This window comes from Mustela lutreola, chromosome 1 (assembly GCF_030435805.1).
Source record: "Mustela lutreola isolate mMusLut2 chromosome 1, mMusLut2.pri, whole genome shotgun sequence".
Lineage (NCBI taxonomy): Eukaryota > Metazoa > Chordata > Mammalia > Carnivora > Mustelidae > Mustela > Mustela lutreola.
In genome coordinates this window covers 289629267-289644093 of record NC_081290.1, presented here as the reverse complement: position 1 = coordinate 289644093, position 14827 = coordinate 289629267, and the positions used below count along the sequence as shown (strand labels likewise).

The following is a 14827-nucleotide window of genomic DNA, read 5'->3' as shown; positions in this document are numbered from 1 at the left end:
TCCTTTGATGCACAAAAGATTTTTGTTTCATGAAATCCAATTATCACTTGGTGTTTTCTTGGTGCTTCTGGTGTTAGGCTTAAGAAACCATTGCCAAATTCAAGGTCGTGAAGATTTGCTCCTATATCTTCCTCTAAGATTTCTACAGTTTTAGATCATACATTTAGGTCTCTGATCCATTTTGAGTTCTTTTTTGCATGTAGTTCTTGTCGTGCTCGGGGATGCAGCGTTGTCCCAACACTGTGCGGCTCAGACTCTTCTTCCCTCGATGAACACTCCTGACACCCTTGTTGAAAATCAGTTGATTTGGGGCGCCTGAGTGGCCCGGCTGGTTAAGCCTCTGCCTTCCGCTCAGGTCATGAACCCAGGGTCCTGGGATCCAGCCCTGCCCTGGGCTCCCTGCTCAGCGGGGGGTCTGCTTCTCCTTCTGCCCTGCCCCCTGCTTGTGCTCTGGTGTGCTCTTTCTCTATCAAATAAATAAAAATCTAAGGGTGCCTGGGTGGCTCAGTTGTTAAGCGTCTCCCTTCAGCTCATGTCATAATCCCAGGGTCGTGGGATCCAGCCCCATACCTGGCTCCCTGCTCAGCAGGAGGCCTGTTTCTCCCACTCCCACTCCCCCTGCTGTGTTCCCCCTCTCGCTGTGTCTCTCTCTGTCAAATAAATAAATAAAATCTTTAAAAATAAATAAATAGGGGCACCTGGGTGACTCAGTGGGTTAAAGCCTCTGCCTTCGGCTCAGGTCATGATTTCAGGGTCCTGGGATCGAGCCCCGCATCAGGCTCTCTGCTCGGCGGGGAGCCTGCTTCCTCCTCTCTCTCTGCCTGCCTCTCTGCCTACGTGTGATCTCTGTCAGATAAATAAATAAAATATTTTTTAAAATAAATAAATATCTTTCTAAAAAAGAAAATCAATTTATTTTAAATGTATGAGTATTGATTTCTGAATTCTAAACTCTGTTTCATTGATCTATGTCTAACTGTCTGCCCGTATCATTCTGTTTTGATTCCTGTAGCTTTGTAGTAAATTTTGAAATTAGGAGCCATGAGTCCTACGACTGTTTTTCTTTTTCAAGATCGTCTTGGTTATTTGTGGTTCCTTACATACACATCCATACGAACTTAGGATTGGCTTTTCTATTTCGTAAAAAAAAAAAAGAAGAAGAAGAAGCTAAGGGAATTCTGCTAGGGAGGGTATCAAATCGACCGTTGGGTTTGCTGAGAAAGGCCGCCTTCACACTACGAAGTCTTCTAGGCCATGAGCGTCGCCGCCTTTAGCCTCGCCAACAACGTTTCGTACTATCGGTGTGCACGTCTTTCATCTTGCTTAAATTTCTTCTTCTCTATTTTTATTTTTAAGATTTACTTATTTGAGAGAGACAGAGACAGTTGAGAGAGAGAGAGCACGCGCACACGTGGGAAGAGCGGAGGGAGAGGGAGAGAGAACCCCAAGGCGATTCCGAGCGGCGCCAGTGGAGTGTGGAGCCCCACGTCGGCCAGACGGCATAGCCCGAGCGGAAAGCCAGAGTGGGAATCTCAGCTCACTGTGCCAGCCACGGGCCCCCTTGGAATTTTTTTCTGACTATTTTATTCCTTTTTTTTCTTTGGTGAATAGCAAAAAGTTTATTAACGGATAGTAAGGTTTATTGAGTGACAGTACAAAGTTCCAGAAGAGGGAAGGAACCCTGGAGGGTTGCCCTCTATGCATTTTATCCTTCTTTTTTTTAAAAGATTTTATTTATTTATTTGTCAGAGACAGAGGGAGAGAGAGCAAGTGAGCACAGGCAGACAGAGAGGCAGGCAGAGGCAGAGGGAGAAGCAGGCTCCCCGCCGAGCAAGGAGCCCGATGCGGGACTCGATCCCAGGACGCTGGGATCACGACCTGAGCCGAAGGCAGCGGCTTAACCCACTGAGCCACCCAGGCGTCCCCATTTTATTCTTTTTGATGCTATTACAAATGAGGTATTTTCTTAACTTCATTTCTGAATTGTTCTTTGTTAGTATACAGAAATAAAACTGATTTTTGCATGATGATCTCACGCCCTGCAACTTTTCTGAATTTATTTATTAGCTGTAATAGGGTTTTGTTTTGTTGGATTTTCTATGCATAAGATCATGTCATCTGCAATTAGAAATAGTTTATTTTTTCCTTTCCAATTTTGGATACCTTTTATTTCTTTTTCTTGCCTAATTGTTCTAGCTAGAACTTCTAGCACATGACAAGGAGAAGCAGCAAAAGAGGGTGTCATTGTCGTTTTCTTGATCTTAGGAGAAAAGCTTCCAGTCTCTCACTGTTGAGTGTAATGTTTCCTGTGGGTTTTTTTTTTTTTTAAGATTTTTATTTATTTATTTGACAGAGAGAGATCACAAGCAGGCAGAGAGGCAGGCAGAGAAAGAGAAGGAAGCAGGTTCCCCGCTGAGCAGAGAGCCCGATGCGGGGCTCGATCCCAGGACTCTGAGATCATGTCCTGAGCAGAAGGCAGAGGCTTTAACCCACTGAGCCACCCAGGTGCCCCTCCTGTGGGTTTTTGATAGATGTCCTTTATCACGTTGAGGAAGTTTCTTTCTTTCTTTTCTTAAGTTTCTTTCTACTCATAGTTTATTGAGGTTTTTTTTTTTTTTTTTTTAAATCATAGAAGGGTAGAAGGGTATTGGATTTCATCAAATGCTTTTTCTGCATCTGTTGCATTGATTAAATGGGCATTTCCCCTCTGTTCTAGCAATGTGATATTCTACACTTGCTGAGTTTTTTCTGTTGAATTACTGGTGCCTTCCTTGAATAAACACCACCAAGTGCATAATCTTTTGAAAAATGCTGCTGGATTAAGTTTGCTCAGATTTTGTTGAAGAGTTTTGTTTTTTTGTTTTCTTTTTAGAGATTTTATTTATGTATTTGTCAGAGGGAGAGAGAAAGAGCAAGGGTGCACAAGCAGGGGGAGCAGCCGGCAGAGGGAGCAGCAGGCTCCCCACCGAGCAGAGAGCAGGATGTGGGGCTCCCTCTGAGGACCCCGGGATCATGACCCAAGTGGAAGGCAGACGCTTAACCGACTGAGCCACGTGGTCATCCCTGTTGAAGAGTTTTGTATATATATTTATAAGGGATATTAATCTGGAGCTTTCTTTCTTGTGATGTCATTGTTGAGCTCTGAGAGTTCTTTATATATGTTGTATACAAGTCCTTTGCTAAAAATGTAATCTGCTGATATTTTCTCCTATTCTATGAGTGGAAATTTTTTAAACTTAAAAAAAAAAGATGTTATTTATTTGAGAGAGAGAACGAGTGCACAAGCATGGGGAGAGGCAGAGGGAGGGGGAAAAGCGGACTCTCTGCTGAGCAGAGAGCCCCAAGCTTGGCTCAGCCCAGGACACTAGGACCATGACCTGAGCTGAAGGCAGGCATTTAACCACTGAGCCACCTGGGAGCCCCAATCCAGTACCTGTTTTGTCAGATTTCTACATATTACATAATGTAATTGTTGTACATAATACATAAGCTGTTGTAAATGCTGTTGTGCTTTTACTTTTTAATTTTGGCTTCCAGTTATTTGTCGCTGGTGTACAGAAACACAAGGATCTTCATGTGTCAACTTTGTACCCTGCCACCTGGCTCAGCTGACTTGTTAGTTCTGGGAGCTTTTGTAGATTCCTTGGGATTTTACTTAGACAGTCATGTTGTCTGTGAATAGGGGCAGTTTGCTTCTCCCTCTGCAATCTGCATGTATTTTATTTGTGAATTTTTTATCGCTCAATTGCACTGGCTGGAATGGCAGCACAATGTTGACTAACAATGGTGAGAACGGACACCCTTTTTCCTGAGTTTAGGTGGAAAGCACTCAATCTTGCATCATTAAGAGTCATGCTGGCTGCAGGGTTTGAAGATGCCTTTTGCTGGGTTGAGGGAGCACCTTCCGGTTCTAGGTTGCTAAGCACTTTCATCATGAGCACATATTGAATTTTCTCAAATGTTTTTCTCCATCAGTCAATACGATCATGTGGTATTTCTTCTTTGGATTGCCAAATGGTATTTTACATTAGTTTGAGACCATCCTTCTTTTCAAATTAAGTAGTTAATGCTATGAATTTTCCCCTGAACAGAGCTTTAGCTCCGTCCCATAAATTTTGATATCATGTTTTTTTTTCCCTTTAGTTCAAATTATTTTCTAATTTCTCCTTTGACCCACTTTTTACTTCAAATTGTGTTAATTCCAAAATTTTTAGAGATTTTTCTGCTTTCTTTCTGTTGGTTTCTAGTTTAATCCCTTTATGGCCAGAGAACATACTTTGTATGACTTACATTCTTTTAAAAACATATGTTAAGCTTTCTTTTTTGATGCAGAATATGGTCTAGCTTGGTGAATGTGCCATGTCAACTTGAAGAGCATCTGTATTTCTCTGTCATTGCACGCACTGCTCCATAAATGTCAAATCTGTCTACTTGGTTGATGGTCATGCAGCTTCTTCGATAGCTTTGCTGACTTTCTACTTTTTCTATTGATTAAGGAGAGAGTCTTAAACTATCAAACAACTCTTACAAGCCAAATAAGTGTTATCTAGAATGTTTCAAGCATCCCATAAAATTCTGCAGCAAATGGCTACAAAACTGGCTCCAGCACCTGTTCCAGTGTCACCACGAGGCTGACCGCTCTGGCTTCTGTCCTAGTCTTGAGGGTTGCAGACACTCATCAGTCCCAGCAGGGGGGAGGGACCTTCAAGGCTGCATATCCCAGCTTTCACCAGCTGGAGGCTTTGGACAGAATTAGGACATCATTCCATCAGGCTGAGCTGCTCAGCTCTGCACCTTTTTTTTTTTAAAGATTTTTATTATTTATTTACTTGTCAGAGAGAGAGAGAGCACAAGCAGGGGGAGCAGCAGAGGGAGAAGGAAAAGCAGGCTCCCTCTGAGCCGGATGTGGGACTCGATTCCAGAACCCTGGGATCCTGACCTGAGCTGAAGGCGGAGGCTTCACCCCCTGAACCCCTCAGGCACCCCTATGGCTACTCTTTTTGAGGTATGGTTCTATGAATTTAAAAAAATGTATTCAGGGGCACCTGGGTGGTTCAGTGGGTAAAGCCTCTGCCTTCGGCTCAGTCATGATCCCAGGGTCCTGGGATGAAGCCCCGCATCGGGCTCTCTGCTCAGCAGGAGCCTGCTTCCCCCTCTCTCTCTTTGCCTGCCTCTCTGCCTACTTGTGATCTCTCTCTCTGTCAAATAAATAAATAAAATCTTTAAAAAATTTTTTATTTTTTAAGAATTTTTTTTTAAAGATTTATTTATTTATTTATTTATTTGACAGACAGAGATCCCAAGTAGGCAGAGAGGCAGGCAGCGAGAGATGCAGGGGAAGCAGGCCCCTGCTGAGCAGAGAGCCTGATGCGGGACTCGATCCCAGGACCCGGGGATCATGACCTGAGCCGAAGGCCGAGGCTTTGCCCACTGAGCAACACAGGCGCCCCAGAAGAAAATATTTTTAACTGAACGTGATCAATGGATCAGACAAATGTGTGGGACGCATGTCGGAGGGACGTATGTAGCGTTAAGTGGTTGTGTCAGGAAAGCACTGGGCTCACAAACCAGAAACAGGACAAACTGGGGACAGAGCCCGCAGGAGGATAAACAGAGATAAAAGTAGAAATGAGTGAAACTGAAACAAACTGTAGGGAAAAAATCAATGAAACCAAAGTTGGTTCTTTGAAAAGATGAGGAACATTAAGAAACCTCTAGCACAAAGGCTGCTGTATTCTAGAAAAACACACACTTCGCGAACAGAGGGACGAAGGGGCCTTGGCCGCGGAAACCTGCGCGCGGACACGGCTCGCGAAGGGACGCGTGGGCCACGTGAGGACGACCGGGAGACTCCGGCTCCGCGCGGACACGCGTCCTCGCCGGCCTGCGGCCCGGGAAGGGAACACGGCCGGACGCCGTCGCGGCGACCCCCGCGGGCGCCCGTCCGCCCCCATGTGCTGCCGACAGGAGAAGCGAAGGGGGCGCCGCCGCGCAGTGAGCAGACCCGCGCCGGGCCGAGGCCGCCTGCGAGAGGGCCACAGCCGCGGAGCCCCCGGACCCGCGATGCCGCCCCGAATCCGGCCTCTGTGCAAGGAAGGGCGCCCCCCGCCCACCGGGCTTCGTGCTGAGGGCAAGGCCGGCCGGCGGCCCCCACCCGGGCCAGCTCCAGCGCAGCAGCAGCTCGGGGGGAGCCTGCGAGCCTCTCCGCGGAGGCGGTAAGAAGACCCGAGAGGCCTGGACACCTGCTTGCCTTCAGGCGGCCTAAGAATAGACGTTCCCGAACCGCGGGCGGAACCCACACCCACGGCCGCCCCGCCGCTCACCGGGGGCAGGCGGAAGCTTTCCCCATAAGAACAAGGCAAATATGTCTGCTTTCACCATTTCTGAACCTTCTGGCAAGTTCCAGTTAGTAAAATAAGGGGGAAGAAATGAGGAAGGGCGTCCAGGCAAGAACGGGAGACGTCAAGTGGTCTGTCCTTAGTTAGAAATTCTGAGGAAAACTAAAAAACAAACAAACAAAAATCCTGGCATTAATAAGTTTTAGCAACAACAAAGACACAAGGTCAACACATAAAAACTGTATTTCTGGGGACGCCTGGGTGGCTCAGTCGGTTAAGCGTCTGCCTTCAGCTCAGGTCATGATCCTGGAGTCCGGGAATCGGGTCCCTGCTCTGCCGGGAGCTTCTCCTTCTCCCACTCCCCCTGCTTCTGTTCCCTCCCTTGCTGTTTCTCTCTCTGTCAAATAAATAAAATCTTTAAAAAATAAAAAATAACAAGCCCTATATTTCTACATGTCAGCAAAGAAATTAGAAATATTTCTAAAAAGAAGCCATGACACATTTAGTTATAAATCTTACAAAATATGTGCAGGATCCTTATGCTAAAAACAAAATACTGAGGAAAGAAATCAAATGGAGAGACGCACCTGTACTCACAGACTGGGGGACCCCACCCCCTGGAGAGGTCAGTTGGCCCCAAACTAGCGGCTGGGATTGAACACGAGGGCGACCACATTCCCAGCAGGCCTGTGTTCGTTGATACAGACAACCTGATCAAAATCCACAGACACAGGGGCGCCCTGGCGGCTCAGTTACTGAAGCGTCTGCCTTCAGCTCAGGTCAGGATCTGGGGTCCTGGGATTGAGGCCTCGTGTGGGCTCCCCGTTCAGCAGGGGGCCTGCTTCTCCCTCTCAACCCTGCTTGTTTTCTCTCTCTCAAATAAATAAATAAATAAAGTCTTTTAAAAAATCCATACATAGAGACAAAAGAACTAGAACAGTCGAAACAATTTTGTGAAGGAACAAAGTTCAAGCACTCCAGGAGCCTGATGTCCTGACTTTCCGTGAAGCCGTGGTCCAGGCTGCGTGTTGTGGCCGGAGGGGCAGACAACCTGCAGCTAGTGGGAGACAGCGGGACAGGAGAGGGAGGAAAAAGAAAGAGCTCCACACGAATACAATCAAGTGATTTTCTGATAGAAGTTCAAAAGCAATCTCATGGAGAGAAGAGTCTTTTCAACAGATGATGCGGAGATGATCGGACAGCCATAGGCAAGGACAGACAGACAGAGCTTCAGCTCACACCTTCTGTGTAAAAAAGAGTAAGACGTGAGAATGAAGTAACAAGGTACAGCCTGGGAGAAAATATTTTCACATCATGTATCTGACTCTTTTTAAATCTTATTTATTTATTTCTGTATTTTTAATTTATTTGAGAGAGAGAGAGAAAGAGGGAGAAGCAGGCTTCCACTGAGCCCGGAGACCCATTCAGGACTCGATCCCAGGACCCAGGATCATGACCTGAGCCGGAGGCAGAGGCTTTAACCCACGAGCCACCCAGGCGCCCCAAGCCTTTTCACTCTTAATGGTCGCCGACATCTGGGGGCCAGGAGGAAACTCCAAGCCGGTCAGAGGCTAGACCACATTCACTAGTTGGCACCCAACCCCAGATGGCAGAGCTGCCTCTGCCCTGGACTGTGAGAGAACCACGTTCCTCCTGCTCCAGTCACCAGCCTCACCAGCCATCTTGTTCCAGGCTCCGCAGGGCAGAAAGCCTGCCCGTCCCTCTACTGCTCCAGCCGAAAGGGATGGGGGTGCCAGACGGGCCTCAGATCTGGGAGTCCAGCCACACGGGCCCTGCACACACATTTCCTGTGCCAGATCCATGTGCCCTCACCCCTTAACACAATCAGTACGGCATTTTTCCCCCAGAGTCCTTGTTTTCTCTTCCAGGTTTTCTTTATTTGAGAGAGAGAGCGTGCTCGAGAGCCAGCAGGGAGCGGGGTGGAGGCGGAGGGAGCAGCAGCGGAGCGCAAGCAGAGTCCTGGCAGAGCGCAGAGTCCCCCAGGCGCCTAGATCAGGGGGCCTAGATCACCGGAAGGAGTCTGAGGCTGAGCCACTTAGGCGCCCCTTTTTTTCTCTTTAATACTCGGGTGCTCGGCTCATCGAGCTGGCCACTGCGTCCCCTGCTGCCCCTGTGAGCTCTTGGCCGCAGCTCTGTGCTCCAGGCCCCCCCTGAGTCTCCGGGCCTCCCCGGCGTGGGAACTGCGCCTGGGGCGGTCCCACAGAGCCACGGAGGGCGCATTTCCCGCCCGTTGGCCAGGGGCTCTGGGCTCTGGGTCACTCTGGTTTAGTAATTCTCGCCAAACGGCAAGTTCCGTGTACCTGACCCCGCAGCCGGGCTGACCCCGCCGCCCCGCCGTCTCCGGCTAACTCTGTGCGGTGAGCAGTCCCGCCTACGCGGACCTGGGACACTGCCCCCCACAGCCCGCACCGCCCTAGCCTCCCGTGCCCCCACAGTCATGTGTTGGCAGGCGGCGGTGACCCACCGACTTGGCCCGGGATCCTGCGAGTTTGTAGGATTGGCGGTGCAGGCTGTGGGGGTCTCGTTTGGGGCAGGCGGGACCAGGACAATCGCGAAGCTCCGAGCGCACAGTCGTCCTGTTACCTCACTTCACGCTCAGAAGGAAGCACCCGGCCGCGACCTTTGTTGGAGAGTAACTGGGCAGGGTCCGTCCGGGTCGGGGATGAGAGGCTGCTTCAGGGGATGGGGCGCAGGCCCCAGAGTGGGGCCTGCAAACATTTGGTGGGGGACGCCCTGGGGCACGAGAGGTTGGGTCGGGTGAACCGAGGGAAGCCCCATCAGGGGGCCCACGGGGGACACCGGCGAGGAGTTGGGGTCTCCCGCCGTCTGGCGGAACCGGCCTGATAAGGGTGTTCTCGGGGTGCCCTGTGGGCGCGTGAAGCGGCCCCGCCTCCGCCTGGAGCCGCCTCCCGGGGAGCAGATGCCCCTCGGGCGCAGGCGGGGCCCGAGATCTCCGGGGCCGGGGATCTCCGGGGCCCGGGGATCTCCGGGGCCCGGGGATCTCCGGGGCCCGGGGACGGCGCTGGCGTGGGGCGCCCGCACACCTCGAGGGAGGGTCCAGCAGACCTTCCACCCGGGTCGGTTTCCCAGAGCGCAGCCCCGCGCGTACCTCCAGCCCTGCGCGGCGGGGCGATGGGGGCCCCCCCGCGCCGATCATCTCGCTTAAGTCTTCCCTCGAGGGCACGCGTCCTGCGCGCCTGTCGGAGCGCGAGAACCCAAGAGCCACAAAGGCACCTTAGAGTGCCCGGGGCGCACGGAGCGCGGCGGGTCGGGCCGGGACTCTCGCCGCGCTGGGGGCGTGCCCGGGGGGCGGGGCTCCGGGGGTCGCGACCCCGGCGCTGTCCGCGGTGCTGAGCGCCCGCCCGGGCGCCGCGGGGGCGCAGGGGAGCCATGGGGAACCGCAGCGCGGCGGACGCGGACGGGCTGCTGGCAGGGCGCGGGCCGGGAACCGGCGGCGGCGCGGGGTCTCCCGGAGCGGCGGCGGCGCTGGCGGGGGGCGTGCTGCTCATCGGAGCGGTGCTCGCGGGGAACGCGCTCGTGTGCGTCAGCGTGGCGGCCGAGCGCGCCCTGCAGACGCCCACCAACTACTTCATCGTGAGCCTGGCGGCCGCCGACCTGCTCCTCGCCCTGCTCGTGCTGCCCCTCTTCGTCTACTCCGAGGTGAGCCCGCGTCCGGACCGCACGCGCACGCCTCACCTGCTCCTTCGTCCCCTGTCCCCGTCCACCCTGAGGACCCAGAACCACCCGGCCGCTGGGCTTCTCGGGAACCCTGAGCCAGGGCGGCTGCAAGGACCCTGTGCCTGGTCCTCGGTCCGCTCTGACTCCCCGCAGCATCTCACTGTCAGTTAACCTGCCTGGCTAACTGGTTGTCTGTCCTTCCTCTGTATCTCTCTTCTGTCCCTGTTTTGGCGTCTCCCACCTAAAAGAGGTCTTTGCCTTTCAAGCTAGGGACCTCAGAAACAGGCAACGTGGGCAGTCCAGCCACCCACCACCTCCTCAGCCGAGGTTCCATTCCCCAGGGGAGCCAGATGGACAGGCAGATTCCGGTTTACTCTCCCCCCGCCACCCCTGCTCTCCCTGGGGCACAGGGACATACACACATCACTGCACAAAGCCACAGCCAGGCGTGACCAGGAACACGCGCACATCAGAGCACCCCAGGGAAGGAGACCCTCACTCGTACACATAGTGCCCACAGCAGGAGGACCATTTAGCTGCCAGGAGCTGAGGGGAAGTGAGCAGGGTTGGAAGGGGAGGCCCTGCCCTGATGCTGGAACCCAAAGCAGGGGTTGGTGTGGGGTCCAGCGCCCCTTCCAAGAACCAGGGTCCAGAAGCCTCCATCCCCAGATCACATCTGGCCCTCAGGTGGGTCCTCCTTGGTGCCAGCCCTTGACTATTTCGTGATTTGGACAGAGAAAAGCTGCTTACGCCTGGGCGGGGAGCACAGTGACCCAGGCAGGGGGGAGAGTCGGGGACGCTCCATTTTTCTAAAGTGGACATGGTGAGACTGGGCAGGGCTGGGACAGAGCTAGCAGGACAAGGACACACATGACCTGCCCCTCCCCTGGAGCCACAGACAGACGTCACAGTGACAGCTCTTAAGCTCCTAATCGCCCCAAATCAGCGGAGGGGATTTAGAAGGGGGGTGGCTGTCTGCTCCTTTGCCCTTGGTAGGGGCAGCGGGCCGGTGCCAAGGCCTTTACATCTTGCAACTCATTTACCCTCAAGGCAATTGTGTGGATACTATTGTCACCCTCGTTTTACAGATGAGGGGACAAAAGTGAGGTGACCTGTGGAGTCCCAGAGTGGTGATGGAGTCTAACCACACAGGCTGACTCTTAGCCATCCTGTTGGCAGGAAAGGAGGTCAGTGGGCTTCAGGCTCCAGGCAGCCGGCCTCCTGGGGGAGCACCCCCTCCCCCGAGCTCTGCAGCATCAGGGATCAGAGTCCCGGACCCTCGAGGCCCCATCTCCAGGGGTGCCCCCAGGCCTCTCTTGGCTTTTGCAGAAAGTGGGGAGGGAGGGAATCTTGTCCAGCTCAGTGGGAAGACTGCCCGGGTGTGCGGGCCTCTGGCACAGCCCCGCTCCCCCAGGCGTGTGGGGGTCAGAAGCGCACAGTGCCGGTGGCTATGAGGTCTCGGAGGGAGACCAGCGGCGGGCCTTGTGTCTGTTGTCCCCCGCACCCCGTGCCCCTTCCCGGGGCGCAGGTCCAGGGTGGCGTGTGGCAGTTCAGCCCCGGCCTCTGCGACGCTCTCATGGCCATGGATGTCATGCTGTGCACGGCCTCCATCTTCAACCTGTGCGCCATCAGCGCCGACAGGTGAGCCGCCGCCGCCCCGCCCCGCGCCCGGCCGCGCCCGGCCCCGCGCCCCTCCGCGCCCTCACCGCGCCCCTCCCCTGTCCCGGCCGCCCGCGCCGCTCCCCCCCCCCCCCACAGGTTCGTGGCGGTGGCCGTGCCGCTGAGCTACAACCGCCAGAGCGGCGGCGGGCGTCAGCTGCTGCTCATCGGCGCCACGTGGCTGCTGTCGGCCGCGGTGGCGGCGCCGGTGCTGTGCGGCCTCAACGACGCGCGCGGCCGCGACCCCGCCGTGTGCCGCCTGGAGGACCGCGACTACGTGGTCTACTCGTCCGTCTGCTCCTTCTTCCTGCCCTGCCCGGTCATGCTGCTGCTCTACTGGGCCACGTTCCGCGGCCTGCGGCGCTGGGAGGCCGCCCGTCGCACCAAGCTGCACGGCCGCCGGCCGCGCCGGCCCAGCGGCCCCGGCCCGCCGCCCCCCGAGGCCGTCGAGACCCCCGAGGCCCCCGAGGCCATCCCGACTCCCGACGCCACTCCGGCCGAGCCCGCGCTGCCGGCGAGCGAGGAGAGGCGCGCCAAGATCACGGGCCGCGAGCGCAAGGCCATGAGGGTCCTGCCCGTGGTGGTCGGTGGGTTCCCGCCTGGGGTCGGTGGGCGGAGGGGAAGCGGGCAGCGCCCACGGCGGGAGACGGAGCCCGGGGCAGGCGGGGGGCGCCGCAGGGACCCCGGCTCACCGCCGCCCCGCCCCCGCCCCCAGGGGCCTTCCTGGTGTGCTGGACGCCCTTCTTCGTGGTGCACATCACCGGGGCGCTGTGTCCCGCCTGCGCCGTGCCTCCGCGGCTGGTCAGCGCCGTCACCTGGCTGGGCTACGTCAACAGCGCGCTCAACCCCCTCATCTACACGGTCTTCAACGCCGAGTTCCGCGCGGTCTTCCGCAAGGCCCTTCGCCTCTGCTGCTGAGCAGCCCCCCGCCCCCGCCCCCGCCCCCGAGAGTCCTCTGCGGGGACCTGGCGGTGCCTCAGGGGGCAGGACCCCAGCAAGGGTGGGGGTGGCTTTGTCGGGCTGATTAAACCAGTACCTTCCGGAACACCTGCTGGGAAGGCCGGCGGTGGGGAGTGCGCGAGGGGAGGAGGCAGGGGTGGGGCGGTGCGCGGAGGAGGAGCTTCGGCCGCACGTGGAGCGCAGACCCCCCCTCCCCCACGCCGCCCCACTAAACCGGCCCGGCCAGCTAAGCCCCTCCCTCCCGAGGAAGCCCAGAGAACTGACCCCACAAAGCCGGCTCCAGGCTGGGGTGGGAGGTGAGGCGGGAAGCAAGCCAGCTTTGGGGGGGGGGGGGGCGGGCAGGGCAGGGAGACTCCAGGGAAGTCCCTTCCGCTTATCCCAGGGAGAAACTTCCAGAACCAGCGCAGCCCTTGCCCGCGTAGGCCGGGACTCTGCGGGGCTGCCTACAGGCTCACTTACCGGGATTCACACCGTCCTCCAAAAGGTTCCCTCCTGACACCCCCATCCCAGCTGTCCCGGGTCAGCAGCCTCAGCCCCCTCGGCCCCCTCTCTCAGCGGGAGAGTGTGGACAGCTGTCCTGCAGTCTGGACGTGGCAGCTTCCTGAGACTGCCCTTGCCCCAGGGGGAAGACAGCCCCGCCCAGACCGGGCCCCTGCTTCAGCAAGGAACTCCAGGGTGGCTACGCACCCCTCTCCAGGGAGCGGGCCTCGCCCACCATTTTGGCGGCTGCCCCCCAGGTCAGAGCGCCGCTCCCTGCCTGCTCAGTTTTGACGAGGTCCAAAGCCCTGAGGAGACAGGCCTGGGGTGCTGGCTGGGCCCAGCGAGGCAGCCTCCCTCCCCTTGCAGGAGGTGCCTGGCCCAAGGCAAGGCCGAGCCACCAGCTGCCATCCTGGGGAGGTGGGGGCGGCTCTCAGCCCCTCCAACCTGCTCTCCCCGTCCTGGGGCCCAAACTCACAAGAGCGCGGGTTGCCCCTCCCCACCCGTGGGTGCCCGCCCTCCCTCCCCCAAGGTCTCCGTGGGAGGGAGGCGAGGGCCATGTGGTAGACTCTGGCTCTGGTGGCTCCTTGAGTTTCTGGCACCCTCTTGCCCATGAAGCGTGAGGATAGTTGCAGCAGGCACCCTGGGTCTCCCCACAGGGAGCAGCCCTGATGTGGGGACCGGAGGCCCAAATGGCACAACGGAGCTGTCCCAACTGGCTATCTTTGGCACAGACGGTCCCTCCTGGGGGTCTCAGACTTGAAGACCAGGGAGGGTCCCTGGGGCCCCCGGTGGAAGGCAAGGTCAGAGCAACCCCCCTGCCCCTGTGTCCTCTGATGCTTCTGCCAGGGGCACCTGTGAAGCCCCTGCAGGTAGACAGCGAGCCGTACCCTTGACCAGCACCACATGGCAACGGCAGGCCACTCCCGAGCTCAGCTCCGTCCCTTGGGTGCACTCCTCACTTTCGCGTGTGTGCGGGCAGGGCTGACCCACCCGTGAGCTGCACCTGCCCTCAGGCTGAGCTGGGAACAGGCTGGAGCTGCTGGGGACCCCGTACTGTCCCCACTGGCCCTGGAGGCAGAACCTGCAGCTCCCGCAGCAGAGGACAAGGTGCACACTGGGGGTAGGGGTGCACACACAGAGCCACAGAGGGCCTGGCTAGCAGGGAAGCCCCCAGAGGAGCCCCGGCTGTCCGGCTCACTCAGCCACCCCCACCGACGCCCAGGGTCACCCTAGCCTGTCGCTCCCTGGAGCTTCGGCTCAGAAGACCCACAGCACCCCAAGTGGCCTGGCCTGTGCCGATGGCTGGCCCCTCGCCTGTCTCCCGAGGCTGCGCCCAGCAGGAGATGTTGTCAGAAGCCTTGACCCGAACTCTTGAGGACCTGCAACAAAGGCCGTTCCTCCAGTCTCCTGCCCACCCCCCAGGTGTGGCCACACAGAGAACATTTTGTGGCCAAGAAAGGAGACATTGAAAAACCGTCCCCAAAACGTGCGGTCCTGAGGGCTCTATTTTTTTCTTCTTACTTTACGGAGGCCCCATGCTCAGTGTGGCCCAGTACGGGGCTTGAACTGTCGACCCTGAGATCATGAGTTGGCCACTTAACCGACTGAGGCACCCAGGTGCCCGGGGAGAGCAAGGTGCCCCCACCCTGGGATGGAGCCAGCCCCAGGCAGGGGCGCAGGGGCGGTGCGGG

General features: G+C 56.6%; 1 protein-coding gene across 1 annotated transcript; it reads left to right on the top strand.

The window, feature by feature from the left end:
- Positions 1–9749: 9749 nt before the first annotated feature.
- DRD4 (dopamine receptor D4) lies at positions 9750–12733 on the top strand. Its single transcript, XM_059159036.1, has 4 exons — positions 9750–10019; positions 11566–11678; positions 11796–12283; positions 12412–12733. The coding sequence occupies exons 1-4, from the start codon at positions 9750–9752 to the stop codon at positions 12612–12614; spliced, it is 1074 nt and encodes a 357-aa protein (XP_059015019.1). The 3' UTR covers positions 12615–12733.
- The last annotated feature ends 2094 nt before the right edge of the window (positions 12734–14827 follow it).

Coding starts and splice junctions, on each gene's coding strand:
- DRD4 (XM_059159036.1), top strand. CDS start 9,750: ATGGGGAACCGCAGCGCGGCGGACGCGGACGGGCTGCTGGCAGGGCGC. Junction 11,679..11,795: donor TGCGCCATCAGCGCCGACAG/GTGAGCCGCCGC, acceptor CCCCCCCCACAG/GTTCGTGGCGGTGGCCGTGC. Junction 12,284..12,411: donor GGTCCTGCCCGTGGTGGTCG/GTGGGTTCCCGC, acceptor CCCCGCCCCCAG/GGGCCTTCCTGGTGTGCTGG.